Source organism: Aptenodytes patagonicus, chromosome 2 (assembly GCF_965638725.1).
Source record: "Aptenodytes patagonicus chromosome 2, bAptPat1.pri.cur, whole genome shotgun sequence".
Lineage (NCBI taxonomy): Eukaryota > Metazoa > Chordata > Aves > Sphenisciformes > Spheniscidae > Aptenodytes > Aptenodytes patagonicus.
Window position 1 is genome coordinate 104980157 of NC_134950.1, and position 16852 is coordinate 104997008.

Sequence of the window (16852 nt, forward strand, 5' to 3'; positions counted from 1 at the left end):
TGCCATAGTTATTTATACACATTGGAAAGGTCCTCCTGAACCCTCTCTGCTCAAGGCTGAACAGTCCCAGCTCTCAGCTTCTCCGTATTTCCAGTGCTCCACTTTCACTCTGCAGTCCGTTGCCTCCCTAGGAAATCAGAGCAGCTCTGCCTTGGATGTGGACAGGAGGAAAAGCTCCCTGTGCAGCTGGGAACATGAAAGCAATGCCAGGGACTGTTGCTTCCCAGCCTGTGAGGAAACAGAGAGCATGGAAGTCATCTGCAACTCCATCTCTGCCTTCAACAAGGAGAGAGACAAAAGATCCCTGTGCAGCTGGGACAGTGACAGCAGCGTTGGGGACTGTGGCTGCCTACCCTGTGAGGATGCCGAGGACCACACCAAGAGCTGCATCTGCGGAACACAGACAATGCAAGCACTTTTGTGGCCACACCTCCAGCTCTGCTCAATATGCAGATACTAAGAAGATCTCTCTGAGCAGTTGGGACACTGACAGCAGGATCAGGGACTGCAGCTCCCCTAAAGTAGTGCCTTCAGCATACCAACCCTAGACCCTCAGCAGGAATCTCACCCTTGACAACGTTATCGTGCACAGGGAGAGCCTCAAGCCCGTCCTGCCTCATACCTTGACAAAAGGCCTTTCCTCCAGACAGCTCTCCTTCACATACTCACTCCATCCCACATCTTCCAAAAAGATCTTTACCACACCTTGGCAAACAAAAGTGCTTCTTCACCTTCCAAATTTGAGGCAAATCTATTTTTCTGAGCTTCCTCTGGCTTTCCTCCTCTCCTGGCCCTTTGCCAATCTATCAGCTGAGAAGCAGCCCTCCTGGCTTTGTAGGACAGATGGGGACGAAATCACCTCAAACATACCTTTCCTGGGACACTCTCTTCTGCAATGGCACCAAACATCTCTTCAGTCAGCAAGCCTAGGCAAGACTCTGTAGTCAAAAAAAGATGCCCTGTAGCACTGTCACATCTGAAGCGGTGTCACAGCCGAAAAGATAGCTTAAACTAAGAATGTTAGCAGGCAGCAGGTAATTGGGGCAGGGGCAGTATCAGAAATTGAACTCTCTGGCAGAAACTATTACTGAGGGAGACAGTGGAGCAGACGTGGAGGGCAAGATTAACCTAAATTCCAGCTTGGGAACTGAAAGAAAAAGAAAAGAAAAGAAGGACTCTTTCTGGGAGTGAGTAGGGTAGGCAGTTCTGTTGGGATGGGCTTTGTGGTTTTTTTGTTTGCTTTTACACACCTGTATAGCCACTACTGCTTGTTACAAAATAAACACACCAACCGTGAGGGCCCGTGTCCTTCAGTTCTTGGGGTTTGATTTGAGTGCAAATCTCTTGAGAATTCCAAAGTGAAAACAAGAGCACCCCCATAATCCAAAAGGAAAAAAGAGTCATGCAGTTCCCTGGGGAAGCTCAAAGTTGCAATGCAGGCAACAGCATCATGCCAAGGGGGATCCTTCCCCACTTCTGATCCCTGGCTGACCCCACAGATTGGGTGCTTTCTTTTCTCCCCATGAATGGGAAGGACAAGCCCAACTATGTTGCCTTCCTCCATCCTGATCCTCCGGGCAACCCACCTTTCCTCCTCAAGGAAACGTCTTCCTCAAGTACTCCTAAAGACAACTGATCACGACTCTGGTGAGTTAAGGGCTGCTAGTGTTGTGTTTTATACAACTGCTTCCCCAGCAGTGTTTCCTCCATGTCCCTCTGCACATATGACTACTACATAACTGCAGTACCATTTGCTCTCTCTCGTTTATCTGGAAAACCTTATGGAGAGCAGCTCTGTCAGCAGTGAAACTCTGCTCTTTCACTGGTCTGCTTCTCCCTCCCTCTCTAGATTCAGTTATCTGTCTAATGATTTCAAGCAAGTATGACCTCTACTCATTGTGTAGAGTGCAGACTTCAAAAAAGAAATAAACTTTTTTGACAGGTAAAACTAAATATCAAAACATCTTTCAGGGGTCTTATACATCCCCTAGGGATCAAGTCAATGCATTTTTAACCAAACAGGACTGTTCAGCATTCGCAGGCCTCAAAACTGAAACAAAGCCAAAATAAGGTATGAACATCTCTGATATTCCACTTCATTCTAACTCTTAAATATCAGTTCTGAAGGCATACCAGTCAGACATTAAAAGGCTCTTCATCACATATATTCTGTCAGCCATCTTAAGCTTTCTTAGGCAGAGCTTTATGCATTTTGACTGCACCATTAGTCCTGCAAATGCAATAAACTCAAAAATCAAGTCAGGCCTAACCTATTCAATAAATGTTTGAAACACTGCATCATCAACATAGTAGTAGCAGGAATCTAAGACCTGAAAAACCTCACCTTGCTTAACAGACCATCAGTTAAATGGAATTTTTAAAAAGACAATTAATACTTTACAGGTATCTCACCTCAAGGATGGGCAGCACTGCAGATTTCTGTTTTGGGCAGCTTGACAGCATTTACTCTGTACAGATTTCTAAATGTATTCATGTTATTGAGCTGCTAGAGGGTGACAGTCCATAAGATCGCTCTGAACTCTGATGTAAAGCCAAAAGCCAGGTTATTCAGTTAACTGACAAACCCGATATGCTCTATCCCAAATCACATACAGAAACCCCCTACACCTGACTGCACTTGTAACAAGGATGCTCCCAGGGCACAGACTCCAGAGGCCTGTGTTTGGTTGATCTCACAGTTTAAAATCTCTCTCCAGGTCCTTGCTCAAAGAACACAGCACCTGAGGACGCTGCATCCTGCTGACTACTGTGAAGGGAGGGAACTGCATTTTTGCCACCCTGCTCTGTCTTGCTTGTCAAAACAGCTTTGTCTGGAAGCTGCAGAAGGGATTGCGTCAGGATGGATCTAGGAACAGAGCTGTAGAATTGCTGTGGCAGAATTAAGTGGAGGATAGGAAAATATTGTATAACATGCAATAAACAGAGGGTATTTCATTGAAGTTATTAGCAAAAACGGTTTTAAGACCTTCACATTTTCATAACCTATACAAAAAGACTACAGTTTCAGAGGTAGTTTGGATCATATACTAGTGAGAAAACTATTTGGAGATGTCTCGGCATTTTTAATCCAGTATAAAAACCTTAAGATTTCCTTAATAAAAAAATTTGGTTTCCAAAAAAACATTTTTTTCAGAAGGAACACAAATATGTGCCTGAACAATCCATGAGAGATTTGATTAAAACGTCTGCTTGCTGGAGAAAGAGACACGTAAGAAGGAAATCCTATCACCAGAATTTATCACAGGCATCATCTTTTTCACTAGTCACGAGTGCAGTTCCCAAACCAGAAAAACTTGAAGCCAAGCTGGAAGTTTGTGTTAGGCATAACCGGCAAGGTTTGGCTGGCAGAAGAGTGGCTGCAGGGGTCACCCCTGTGGTCCCAAACAGTTTGGAAATGGATGGAAACAAGCCACCATGCACCAACTCTGCAACCGCTCAGACATAGTTAAGAAACAGCAATAGCCACTGGGGGCAGAGGACACAGGAGGAGATGGGGGGGATGCACAACAGGATGGAACAGATGTTCCCTCTCACAACATGAGAGGGAACATGTGGAAGGTCATTATTGGGCACAGGGATGGAGACACCCTCTTGGAAGGAGACACTTCATGCTACCTCCCAGAGGACTAAGGCCCACAGATAGCCCACGCCGCAGCAGAGGAAACAAGAAAGAAGGAAGGAACAGTGGCAGAAAAGAAGCAACAAGTGGCAAAAAGGAAACTGCCATGCACTGACCCCAACCTCCTGTGCCGCCTGTCACCTCACCAAAGGGACTGAGCATAATGTGCAGTGAAAAGAAGGGGAGTGGAGACTAGAAAGGGGAGAGGAGATGTGGCTGGACTGAAGTTGAACCTGGGGAAGGCCAGGGAAAGGTGTTTGCCAAAACTGCTTGTCATCTTCATTGCTCTACAAATGTCTAAATTCAAAGGATTCCCACTTGGGAAACAAAGGCTGCACAAGCTTTGGCAGTTTTGAGAAACCTTCTGCTTCTCCAGACTCTTAACCTTTCTCGACATTAGAGAGCCTTTAGAGTCATTTCACAATACATTTCATGAACGGCTTTCAATGCTATCCCATCAACCCTCTACAGGTCTGCTAACAGAGCACTGCCAGATCACATTCTAACTACAGTTGTCTTTATCAGCTCTTCAACGTCACTACCAGCTGGGTCTAAAGACTGACCCAGTTTTGGAGCGTCATCCCTTCTGCACTGAAAGAAGCAAGCTCATTCCTCAGCCTTTCCATGGGAATTTCAATGGCTGTGCTAGCATAATGTTAGCATAATGTAAAGACCACACAGGAATGCCTCCTCCATGTCCCAGTGAGAAATAGGTTTCTCTCCACTTCACTTTACAATGAACTCCCATCTACACAAGCAGTGCACGAAGAGAAAGCAAAATCTTTCTATTCTGGCTGGGGCGGCAAAATCAAAGTAGAGATTTACAAAGTAGGCTTGGCCATATATATCATCACCACTGCAAGATGTGAAATCTCAACTTTCATAAAGTTGTGTTCACATGATCCCTTAGAGATGGGGAACAAATTTGCTCAGCTCTGTTTGCCACACACTTTAGGTGAACTCAAAGTTGTATGGCTTCTCTAAGGCACAAGGCATAAGCAGTTCAGTCGGCAGAGATCCTGACAAGTGGCTAAAGCTTAGCACAGTGCTAATGTGGCTTCCATTTGCCAGCAAAATACAATGGAGGCAAGCTTCAAGTCTTACTGCATGCCCAAAGTGCACAAACATGGTGGTGCATGGAGCTACTGCAGGTTGTTTCCATGGCTTAATTTCCAGCACACAGCACAGGCAGTAACTAAAAGATGCTTGTTAGTGTCCCCTAGCAGATGGAAGGAAAAGTGGGAGATGAGCTTAGTACAGCAGTGGTTGGGTTTCCTTAATTTTAACTTTGTAAGAACAGCTCAGGTATTGCCCTTTGTTAGAACTAACTGCAACTCTAGTGCATGACAGAATGTCACTCTAAGTTTTATCAGCAGGGACAGTACACATTGGTATGAAACTTTTCATATGTACATTTATGCATACTTTTTGCATACTAACAGAAAAAAAATAGTATCTACCCCTCTTGCCTAAACTCCTGTGTTAATTTATGCTTATTTCAAGGTCTGCATGGTAGATACTTTTTAAAACAAGTCTTCTGTTGTCAACTCTCCCTGCAGAAGCAGTACCCACTTTTCAACTTGCAACAGCACTTTATCTGTTATCAAATGTTCTTCCATACACATGGAGACAAGTTCTAATCTCTTCTCACTCATGCCAATACACTCCAGACCAACTTGGTCAATCATAAAAGTCACTGGCTATCTTGAGCCTGGAGGAGGTGAGTCTTGGAAAGCAACCTGCTCTCATGGTCCCCACTTATCTCCAGGACAGTCTCCCTGGGGATTCTTCCAAGCAGATCCCACAACAGGCCAAAGGCTGCTCTCCTGAAGCCCATGGCTGTGACCCTGCTTTTTGACTTATTCCCACTCCTCTCAGGAGCCTGACCTCCACCACCTCATGGCCACATCCCTGACCAATCCCTCCTTGCCTGCAAGGGTAGAGGTCCAGCTCCTTGTCAGCTCCACAATCACCTCTGATAACTTCTTGAAGTTATCATCAACACACTCCAGAAACCTCCTGCATTGCTTGTGCCCTGCTCTCTTGCCCTCCCAGTAGGTACTGGGGTAGCTTAAATCCCCCATGAGGACCAGGGGCTGTGAATATGAGGCTCCTCCCGCTTGCCTGAAGGCTTCATCTACTTCTTCCTGACCAGGCAGTCTGGAGCAGACATGCACCCTAATGTTGCCCACAACAGTTGGCCTGTCAGCCCTGACCCATGTAAAAACTCTTGACTAGCCCACTGTCATCTCTAGGCAGAGCTCCTAGGCCTCCCCCTAGCACCCGCTGAAAGAGTGCGTCACCCTCCATGATCATAAGCCAGCTCAGGCAAAAGCCCAAAGCACCCTTTGATCAAGAACAGCTGACAGAGCTTGTGAGAAGCTGCTAGAGGCCCCAGTCTCTGCCAGCTGTCCTCTCCCAGCTGCAGCAACCACTCACATTCCTCACAGCACTTCCAGAGGCCCCCCAAGAATCCCAGAAGTTCTCAGAATGTCTAGAAGATCTCAAAGCAGAGCCCACAAACTGCCACACCTCTAGGCTGCAATGGTATCCAAGTTAGATTGTATCTTAAGACTTGCTGTTCTCCACGCATACTTTTGCCATTTCAGTCATCCCCTCCAAGAACCTCAGTTGTCACAGATTTCATGCAACTTTCTTATTTACACATATTTTTCTTCCCTACAGTAATGGCAATAAATTACCATTTTTACAGCAAGAGATAGGTAGTTGCTGGTTACAAAATCTGGTGGAATTTAGAGCAATCCAGCTAACATTGCTTAATTTCCTCTTCCATCTAGCAGGGGTGTGTGTCAAACCCAGTAAATGTTGACTTCACAGCCTGTTTCAATGTTCCAACTGATCCTCACCCTCTTCTTAAGGAACCAGAGCCCCTCTAGTCCCAACTGATCAAACTGGTTGGCATAAATAGAGAACAGGTGCATCTTACTTAAGTATCTAAATTAGGTTTTAAGTATTTAACTTATTTTTCTTATTGCCAGACTCAAGAAAAGGATTTGAGAACAAAAACACCTTATCCACCTTACCCTGCTGTACATCATGGTCCAAAACCACCACTGTCCCTCCTTATGTACCTTGCCTCTCTTACATGTTTTAAAAGCAATATAAAAGGTATTTACTCAGCACCATTACACCTGTTACACCACTATGCATTAGTAACATGAAACCCATAAAACAGGCTTAATTTTATTGATGGAGGAACTTATGTTCACTGGTCTTGGCCTTTGGATACTAAAGGGTCCACTAGTATTGCTCAGCTAACTTCTTCTAATGAGTCACCAAGGGTCAGAAGGGAAGAATACCGTAACACTATTACACCAGGTCCAAGCCCATTCATCTGTACGCTTCAAGGAAACCCCACAGTGTCCCAAAAGGAGCTCTGCTCCTTATCATCTGATAGAAGAAGAGTCCTTTAGCTATTCATCTGCCTACTAAGATAATCCTCTCCCCTTCAGCCTTTTCTACACTGTAGCAGGGCTGTAAGTCATTTGAGTGTTAGGATTACATTACAAAGCAATAACATAATTTGATTTGAAAAACAATACAATTGCAAAGTGGCCTCACCATACTTTGCCTGCTTCCCGAGGGGAAAACATACCTCTTTTTGCAAAGCATCATCAGGTTGTGCAAGAAGTTGAACAGCTGTTTCACTTTCAAATGTCTTCCCGGGGAATGGCGTAATCTCTGGGAGAGATGACAACCTCTCTATGGAGTATTCAGTGACAGAGTTCAGTTCAGAGCTGTTTTTATTCAGAAGGCTTTCTACCTTCCCAACCTCCCCTTTCTTTTCAGCAAAGTCTTCCTGGTTATCTCCATCATCACCCATGGAAGAGTTGAAGCCATTTTCACCTGCCACCATCAGGCCCCAGTCAGCATAATCCGTGCTCTCCTTCTGCTCATGTTTGATGCTCACCTGAAAGGGGTCCTGCTCCAACTCTTTATAATCATCAATGTATTCAGGTATCTCCTCAAGGCTGGGATCTTTGCCAAGCAGAGACAGCTCCTTCAGGCTACTCACTTCCTCAGACGGCTCATTCTGGAGTCCCACGGAGTGGACCATGCCGGGGATCACTCGACCAAATCCCAGAAGCGAGGCTGGCCTCTGAGAAGGCCTCAGCACGAAAGTAAGATAGGACTTTACAGTTTCAATTTTTTTAGGTTCACAATTCTCTTTGTGTTGGCAGTTCACGATGTAACAGCGTCGTTCAAACATCCAGGACAAGTCACAACCAGAGAGGTCACAACATGCTGCGATGCAGTCGGACACTGACATAGCATGAGGAACTCGCATAATTTTAGTGGTTTCTAAGTTGGGAGATATTACTGCACCTGAGTACGTGGCTCCTTCTCTGCACTGCTCACAACTGGAACCTGAAACAACACCACCAACATAAGGCACAACACTACAACCAAGCCATAATATAGTTTACTGTGACCAAAAATGGCTTATCGCAGGAGACAAGAGAAAGACAGGTGGTACCCTGCTTAAATAAGCTCATTTCCTTTCACTAACATCACCACTACTTTTTTTTCAGCATGTCCCTTTGCAGTAGCATTTGTACTTCGGAAGATTTTTTAGTGTAGGATCTTGAAATGTTTTGCGAAGTACCCTTGCTACAAATACATAGAGATGAAAGTGAGTTGCCAATATTTAAAAACAAGAACAGAGCAGGGAACAAAAAAAAAATCATGGGGTACCTCCATTACCCCCATAGCATAGTGAGAAAAACACGTTTTAAAACAAAACTCAAATAAGATGCTGTAACATGTCATTGTTTCATTTGAGGGAGAAGGCAGCAAAAAAATCTACAGAGGAGAAGCATTTGCTACCTCACTTGAACTTCATGAAGAGTCCCTCAAACCAACATAATTGCTGGGCTTAATATAAAAGCCGGATCAAATTATCAAACTTTTGCTGCTTTACCCACTAGTTCATGTGAAATCCCAAGAGCTTGCTCCGGTAGGGAACATCTTTCCTTCCTTTGCAGTGAAGTTGTAATATTTTAGTATGACATCAGAATTACTTTCATAGCACATCACAGACAGCGTGAAGTATTCAAATCAAGCATGAATCAACATACCGTATATCTCAGTCAATTTTTAACATCTTTTCTAGGTATTTTTTTCCTGGTTATAACTGCTCTTCAGAATTCCTCTCTCCAAAATGCAACTTGAAAAATCTGATCATACTTCAAAAAACAGTTGAGTAAAACCAGGACATTCTTCTTCACATGGTTTTCAACTAGACTTGCTAACTCAACCAATGAAAACAAGATGTCACCGCTGTGGACCTAACACAGTAATGGAAGACAAAGTTGACTCTGCCTGCTTTGCATGTCGTTAACAGTTGAGTTCTGGCAGCAGAAACCTCATTATTCACAATAATATATGGCAGGAGAAAAAGGCAGCTTGACTAATGGATTCCAGCTCAAATCTGTTGAGCTCATGGGCAGGAAAAATGAAATCAAGGAGTAGGAACAGGCTAGCAATAGGGGTGAGGTCTGACCATGACCTAGAGCCTTGGAGATGCAGAGATTCTCCTACACATGCAGCATGTCCAACCACCGCACTACAGTTCCCACCACATGTTCTGGGCTGAACTGCAGTACACTCCTTCACAATACATGATCTGGACACAACTACTAAAATACCTGTGGGGCATCATACTGCCTGGGATGAACATACAGCTTGCAAAGTAGGTTAAGTTCAATACAAAAAACCCAAAACAAAAAATAAAATTGTACCACACACTGAGGGCTAGAGAGGACAAGACTTGATGATGGTTTTGCAGAGCTGGCTATTTGGGGTGAGGAAAAACATTAAACAAAAACAACTTTTAAAAAAGATCAATGACTTGCAAATAGGTATAGCTGAATAGGAAACTGACAAAAAGGATAAACAGCTTCAAGTACCATTTTTCTGACTCCAGCTACCCTTCACACAGAGCTGGGATGCTGTTTACTCTTCCACTTTACATTTTCAGTGAAAAATGTATCCAGGGGAACATGAATTTAAAACAACCTATCCTGTTCTAACATAGCCCAGACATGAAGTATCTTTAACTGTACCCAGGAGATGCTCAGCATTTGTGCATTTTTTTCTTTCACATTGCATATTTATATTTCCTCTACATTCCCTTTCACCTCCAAGAACATAAGACCCTGGCAGAGACGCTGAATTGTCATCACAAGTCTTTCCTTTAGGTTGTCTGCACAACTTAGGACAGGGGAGCCAGCAGAGCTCTGGGTTAAAATGAAGTATAGGAGTCAGGCAGCCCATTTAACCATTCTGTCCTTTTTCAACCTGTATCAATTTAGTTAATCCTGTAAGTCAGCAGGGAGACGAGAAACAAGCCTTTAATAGGGTAAAACAGAAACATGACTGTGTGAATATCCAATATTAGGTCAGTAACAACTCATTAAAATCAATACTTTAGGAACAGCACTATTAAGGTGGGTCAAAAAACTCTTTTGAGGACTGTTTTCATCCCTTCCCTTCTTTATCTCATCCCTGAAGGAGAAAGTGACCAACCTGTTAAAAAAATTTGAAAGTTTCATTATTTATTTGTTCAGAAAAGAATGACCAACAATTCTTGTCTTAGAGACAGACTTATGCAATTGGACTAATCTAAAGCTCTAACCTGAGGCTAGACTTCAAGTCCTCACTCAGCCTGATGTCAAACAAAGCTTCAGATCTCACTCTGCCACTTTGTTTGATACATCAGCTATCACAGTGCAGTCAACCTCCCACTAAATTAATGGTGTTTCATTAGCCATAGAGAGAAACAAGTCCAGCATATTCCTAAGATAATGCATGACTTTGAACCTAAATCTCCCAAGCAAGCATCCTAGCCACAGACCTAGCTACCCCCTTTTTCAAATGTCAGAAGGTCTTCGTTTCATCCCAATAAGGAATGGAAAAAACATTAAGCTTCAGAATTTCTGTACAATGGGAAAATTATTTCCCCGCCAACTCTAAATTAAACCTAACAGGGTAATCCAAATATCAAAGTAATCAAAGTTTCATCTCTTGCTTCAGCTACAGTTACACTCGAGTTAAATTCTAGCAGTAGGTGGGCAAAAATGGATGAATTTAGCAGACTATTTCAGCCTGACACTAGGTGTGAGCATTAATTGTCTTCAGATGGAAGATATAAGATCTACTTAGAGTGAACTTAATCTGATCTCTAACTTCATATTCCCCTTCACCCCATCCAATCTCCAGTCTGCAATAGGCTCAATTAAGAGATAGTGAGGTCTCTTATTCACAGAAAATTTACTGAAAGCGTGCCACATGAAAGGTCACATAGTAACATTTGTGTCTGCTAAACCATTACCTGCTGTCTGAAGTCATAGCACAGCTGTTTTCCTTTAGTTAACTGAACTCAGAAATTAAAGCACTGTTCTACTCTAACCAGTAATAGCAAAAAATAGCATCATTCAATTCTGTTTATTGTTTCAGAAGTACTCATTCATTCAGGTTACCAACAGAAAGACTGCTTCCCTTCATTATGAGCCCTGAAAGCCCTCTGGTGCTTGGGCCATCAATAGTCTAAAAGTTCTGCAAGCCAAGTGTTCCCCATCCTTTTAGCTGTACCTTGGTATGTCTACAGTAGGACAACACTGACATATCCAGAGACCTAGTCAGGCAAGTTGGTTACCCTAAAAAAAACTAACCATACCCCCCCACCAAAACCCTAATAAACAGTCACACTGTGGAATATAGCTTCATTTTAAAGAGACTCCTTCCTTTAGCGAGGAAACATCCACACCCTTCTTTGAGCTGCACACTACCACTCTTTCACATCTTGGTGCATGAGTCCACTGATGTCAAAAGCCCAGCAGGAACACAGCTGTTCCTCCATTGCAGCTGGATGGAGACCTTTCCTCAACTGGACATGGAGACTAACTGCAAAACCTAACAGATGCTCTCCCCCCTCTCTGGCAGGCTCACGCAGCCATAAGCACTTGAATGACTTGGAGGCAAATATTCTTTAGTCAGTAAGTAGCAAGTTGTGACCATCTACTAACACTGGGTTCATCACGGCTAATTACCCCAGTCTGAAACCCTGTAAGGACAAAACTATCCACTTGTGGGCTGGCCTATCTGTTTTCCCTAGCAGCAAGCAGTACAAGAACAAGCAGAAAGAAGGGGCCAGAGGGAACGTGCAATAGAGAAGAGCTCAGATTCAGACCTTGCACCAAGAAAAGTCACATTTGACCAGAATCACCTCCCATTACCTTCTTGCTGGCAGCACAGCACTGAGAGCTCACGTGGCACACTATTCTCACAGCCTGAAAGCCTCTGCGCTACATGAGCACGGAAGGTCCTACAGCAGTTTCCTACAGGAAAAGTACGACTGTCTCTGCTTTCTTGACATCTGCTCCCTCCACTCTCTTTAAGCAACAAACTAGTTCCACTCTATTTTTAGGTTAATGATTTTTTTAAATCTAAGTAACTTTTTCCTCTTAAAATTCACCAAAATGAGTAAGATGCTCTACCAGTAAGAAGTTGTTTTTCCTACCACCATAACAACACATTGAAACAACTTTGATAAGGTTCTAGAAGCAAAATAAAAATAACTTTTTTTTTTAAATTTCAGTCACCTAGGAGGAGAACTTGAACTCCATTTTTCAAGCTAGAGCCAATTTCCACAGCAGAGTTATAAACCCTTAAAAAGCACGCTTTATATCATAAATGCTGAAAAAGGCTTCTACTCCAGCAGCTTTACTAAGGGCCTATAGAAAGTACTGTCCTGGAAACCAGAAAAGCCGTATTACTGAGAACTTCATCAACATCTGAAATGTCTGCATCAGTTCCTCTAGCAACAGCTAACATCTCCGTACACCATGAATGTGTTTTCATTCTTTTTCTACAGGCTGCTTTTAGGTTATTTGGTGTTTTCCCCTCCCCTTCCCTGAAATATCATAGGTCTTTAAACAGGGATACATCCGGGATACCAAAGTGCTCTTTTGGGCCTCTGTAAGCATTCTGACTGCAGATTAAGCACTGCAAGGGGAAGGAGAACAAATAGACAAAAAAAATGCTCAGTTACATAAAAGCAAATCCTCAACACAAAGCTAAAGCCAATAGTATTCTAGTTACATCTACAAACAATGAGTTGAAAAGCTTTTGTGGCCATTACAGCAGCCTTCACGATGTTTATCATTCACTTCTTGTGTCCAGGATCTGTCAAAGCTCCCTAATTAGTTCAGTGGGCCTGATGGTCCTCTCCAAGTATTGTTTTCATTCCATGAATTGTTATCATCCCTGTTTGTCACTGATAAATCAACTAAGTGCTATTTGGGGGGGGGGGGGGGGGGGGGTAAGAGAGAAAAGCCCACACCTAAAGAACACTTCTCCCTCCCTTACCCTGCTCCCCCTTTTTTTGTCTTACCAGGCTGTGGATATGCTCACAATCCACATGTGCCCAAACCGCAGACCAGATCTGGCCTGTCAAATCGGTTCATCCAACCCACAGCCCATTCTCCCCTTAATTTACACATCAGCATCTAAGCACACTGAATCACTCAACAGATGGCTGGTCTGTCCCACGAATGACACTGGATATTTGCAGTTAGAGACTAGAAGGGTAGCTGCATGGGTGCAGCCATTACATCCCTCCATGAGGAAACACCAGACCACTTCCAACAGAGACATGGACAATGTGAACTAACCTGGCATACTGCATAACTCACTATAATCTCAGAGATCATAATCAGGCACTACACCATCTTGCCTCTCTGGAAAGACCTGTGTGGACCAGAACACATTACTAGAACATCCAGCCACGGCAGTATAAGTAACAAAGAATGCACTGTGACCCCAGGCTAGTGGTTCCACTGTCATTTCAAAGGCACACCTACATCTTAAAGTGTCCTTTGACACTCCTGGCCTATGTCTCATGCGTTAGATACATGGAAGAAAAGGGTATTCATCATCTTCTTCAAAGTCTAAGACCAGCAGTAGTGAAATGTGTTGAAAACTGATGGCTTGTAATGTATTTAGAAACACCCTCCCCTAGAGTAAAGAAAAGGATACTGGTGATATCTAGCAAAGATTCTGGGAGGTCATGTAATCTATGGCTGGGCTTCATGGAGTTAAAAACAGGAGACTAGACTGTACAACACCTGTGACTGTAATTACCTGCCAATCCATCTTTGCATTTTTGTTGGAGTGGCTAATCTCAGAACAAAGCACCACAATATGAAAACACAGTATGAGAAAACTGAGAGTCAGCCATGAGAACGCTATTAAATTTGCAGAAATGCATTTCAGTAGCAGTATTTGCAAGGTCTACCTCAAATGCCAGATTAGAATACGCCTGCTCAAGAGGAGAGCTAGACTGAATTGATTCCTAAGTGTTGGATTCCCAGTTGCAAAGTAAACTGTTGTTTCTGTGGTGGAAACCAATGTCTTCTCTCTCTCCTAGGAAAAAAAAATAATAATTTTTGGATGCATTAGCATAAAAACTATTGATTTTTATTAATGGCCAGAATAATTTAAATCTATTTCAATATAAGCTGATTTCATCAATGAATGGATATAAGCCAGTGAAATGAGACTGGCATTATAAGGAACACCTATGTGGTCTACCTGGACTTCAGTAAGGCCTTTGACACCACCTCCCACAGCATTCTCCTAGAGAAGCTGGCGGCTCACGGCTTAGACAGGTGGACTCTGCGCTGGGTAAAAAACTGGCTGGACGGCCGTGCCCAGAGAGTTGTGGTGAATGGAGTTCAATCCAGTTGGCGGCCGGTCACGAGTGGTGTTCCCCAGGGCTCAGTTTTGGGGCCAGTCTTGTTCAATATCCTTATCAATGATCTGGATGAGGGGATCGAGGGCACCCTCACTAAGTTTGCAGACGACACCAAGTTGGGCGGGAGTGTTGATCTGCTCGAGGGTAGGAAGGCTCTGCAGAGGGACCTGGACAGGCTGGATTGATGGGCTGAGGCCAACTGTATGAGATTCAACAAGGCCAAGTGCCGGGTCCTGCACTTCGGCCACAACAACCCCATGCAGTGCTACAGGCTTGGGGAAGAGTGGCTGGAAAGCTGCCTGTTGGAAAAGGACCTGGGGGTGCTGGCTGACAGCCGGCTGAACATGAGCCGGCAGTGTGCCCAGGTAGCCAAGAAGGCCAATGGCATCCTGGCCTGTATCAGAAATAGCATGGCCAGCAGGAGTAGGGAAGTGATCGTGCCCCTGTACTCGGCACTGGTGAGGCCGCACCTCGAATACTGTGTTCAGTTTTGGGCCACTCACTACAAGAAGGACGTCGAGGTGTTAGAGCATGTCCAGAGAAGGGCAACAAGGCTGGTGAGGGGTCTGGAGAACAAGTCTTATGAGGAGCGGCTGAGGGACCTGGGTTTGTTTAGCCTGGAGAAGAGGAGGCTGAGGGGAGACCTCATCGCTCTCTACAGCTACCTGAAAGGAGGTTGTAGCGAGGTGGGGGTCGGTCTCTTCTCCCAAGTAACTAGCGATAGGACAAGAGGAAATGGCCTCAGGTTGTGCCAGGGGAGGTTTAGATTGGATGTGAGGAAAAGTGTCTTTACTGAAAGAGTGGTTAAACATTGGAACAGGCTGCCCAGGGAAGTGGTTGAGTCCCCATCCCTGGAAGTATTTGAAAGACGTGTAGATGAGGCGCTTAGGGACATGGTTTAGTGGGCATGGTGGTGTTGGGTCGACAGTTGGACTCGATGATCTTAGAGGTCTTTTCCAACCTTAATGATTCTATGATTCTATGATCTATGATTCTAAATTAGGAGCTGCATCCACAGGTTTGGGAAGTCAATCATCCAAATTGCATGAGATGCTGAGTGACAGAGGCACGGTACACGGTATACATGGTACACACTACCTATTGCCACATCCAGCTCAAGCCTCCCGAGAGGCACAAACATTAGTCAGTGGTAGATATCTGTATCCATCAGGCGATCTGCTGAATGTTCTAGCTTTGTTTTTCATTGTATTGGGTTTATGTGGCAAGGTTTTGGTAGTTGGGGGGTGGGGGGAAATGGACTGCAGGGGTGGCTTCTGTGAGAAGACACCAGAAGCTGCCCCCATGTCAGACAGAGACAGTTCCAAGAGGAACCCACTGCTGGCCAAGGCTGAGCCAATCAGTGACGTAGCACCTCTGTGATAACATATTTAAGAAGAGGGAAAAAACTGCTGTGCAACAGCAGCAGCCAGGAGAGAGGAGTGAGAATATGCAAGAGAAACAACCCTGTATACACCAAGGTCAGTGAAGAAAGAGGGGGAAGAGGTGCTCCAGGCACCAGAGCAGAGATTCCCCTGCAGCCCGTGGTGAAGACCACGGTGAAGGAGGTTGTCCTCCTGCAGTCCATGGAGGTCCATGACAGAGCAGATATCCACCCTGCAGCCTGTTGAGGACCCCACAGCAGAGCAGGTGGATGAGCCCTGAAGGAAGCTGTGGAGAGCCTGTGCTAGAGCAGCCTCCTGGCAGGAACCGCAGCCCCATGAAGAGGAGCCCACACAAAAGCACGTTTCCTGACAGGACCTGTGACCCTGCGGGCGATGCACGCTGGAGCAGTCCGTTCCTGAAGGACTGCACCCCATGGAAAGGACCCATACTGGAGCAGTTCTTGAAGAACCGCAGCCCATGGGAAGGACCCACATCGGAGAAGTTTGTGAAGGACTGTATTCTGTGGGAGGGACCCCACACAGGAGCAGGGGATGAGTGTGAGGAGGAAGGAGAGGCAGAGACAAAACTTTATGAACTGATTGCAACCCTCATTCCCCATCCCCCTGAACCGCTCATGGGAAGGAGTTAGAAAAGTTGGGAGTGAAGTTGATTCTGGGAAGAAGGGAGAGGTGGGGGGGAAGGTGCTTTTAGATTTGTTCTTACTTCACATTATCCTACTCTGATTAATTGGCAATAAACTAAATTAACTTCCCTATGTCGAGTCTGGTTTGCTCTTGACTGTAATTAGTACGTGATCTCCCTGTCCTGATCTTGACCTGTGAGCTTTTAATCATATTTTTCTCTCCCATCTTGTTGAGAAGGGGAAGTGACAGAGCGACTTGCTGGGCACCTAGTGGCCAGCCAAGGTCAACCCACCACATTCATGAAAAGCAGTCAAACACTATTAGCCAAAAGCCACCACACACAAAATAATTAAAAAAAAAAAGTCATCTAAACAGGAGAGAGTAGCCCACCTCAATTTCTTTTGACAA

The 16852-nt window shown here is 44.6% G+C and overlaps 1 protein-coding gene across 6 annotated transcripts in view; it reads right to left on the bottom strand.

The window, feature by feature from the left end:
* Positions 1-16852, bottom strand: part of KIAA0319 (KIAA0319 ortholog) — a 67518-nt gene that overhangs the window by 32168 nt on the left and 18498 nt on the right. For 4 of the 6 annotated variants that reach the window (XM_076330646.1, XM_076330643.1, XM_076330644.1 and 1 more), the window contains exon 3: positions 7257-8029. The exons of 1 other annotated variant lie outside the window; for it this stretch is intronic. In XM_076330646.1, the coding sequence (XP_076186761.1) occupies positions 7257-8029 (773 nt within the window). Of the gene's footprint in view, positions 1-7256; positions 8062-16852 lie in introns of all 6 variants that reach the window. One more of the 6 variants, XM_076330645.1, reaches the window with a different exon arrangement.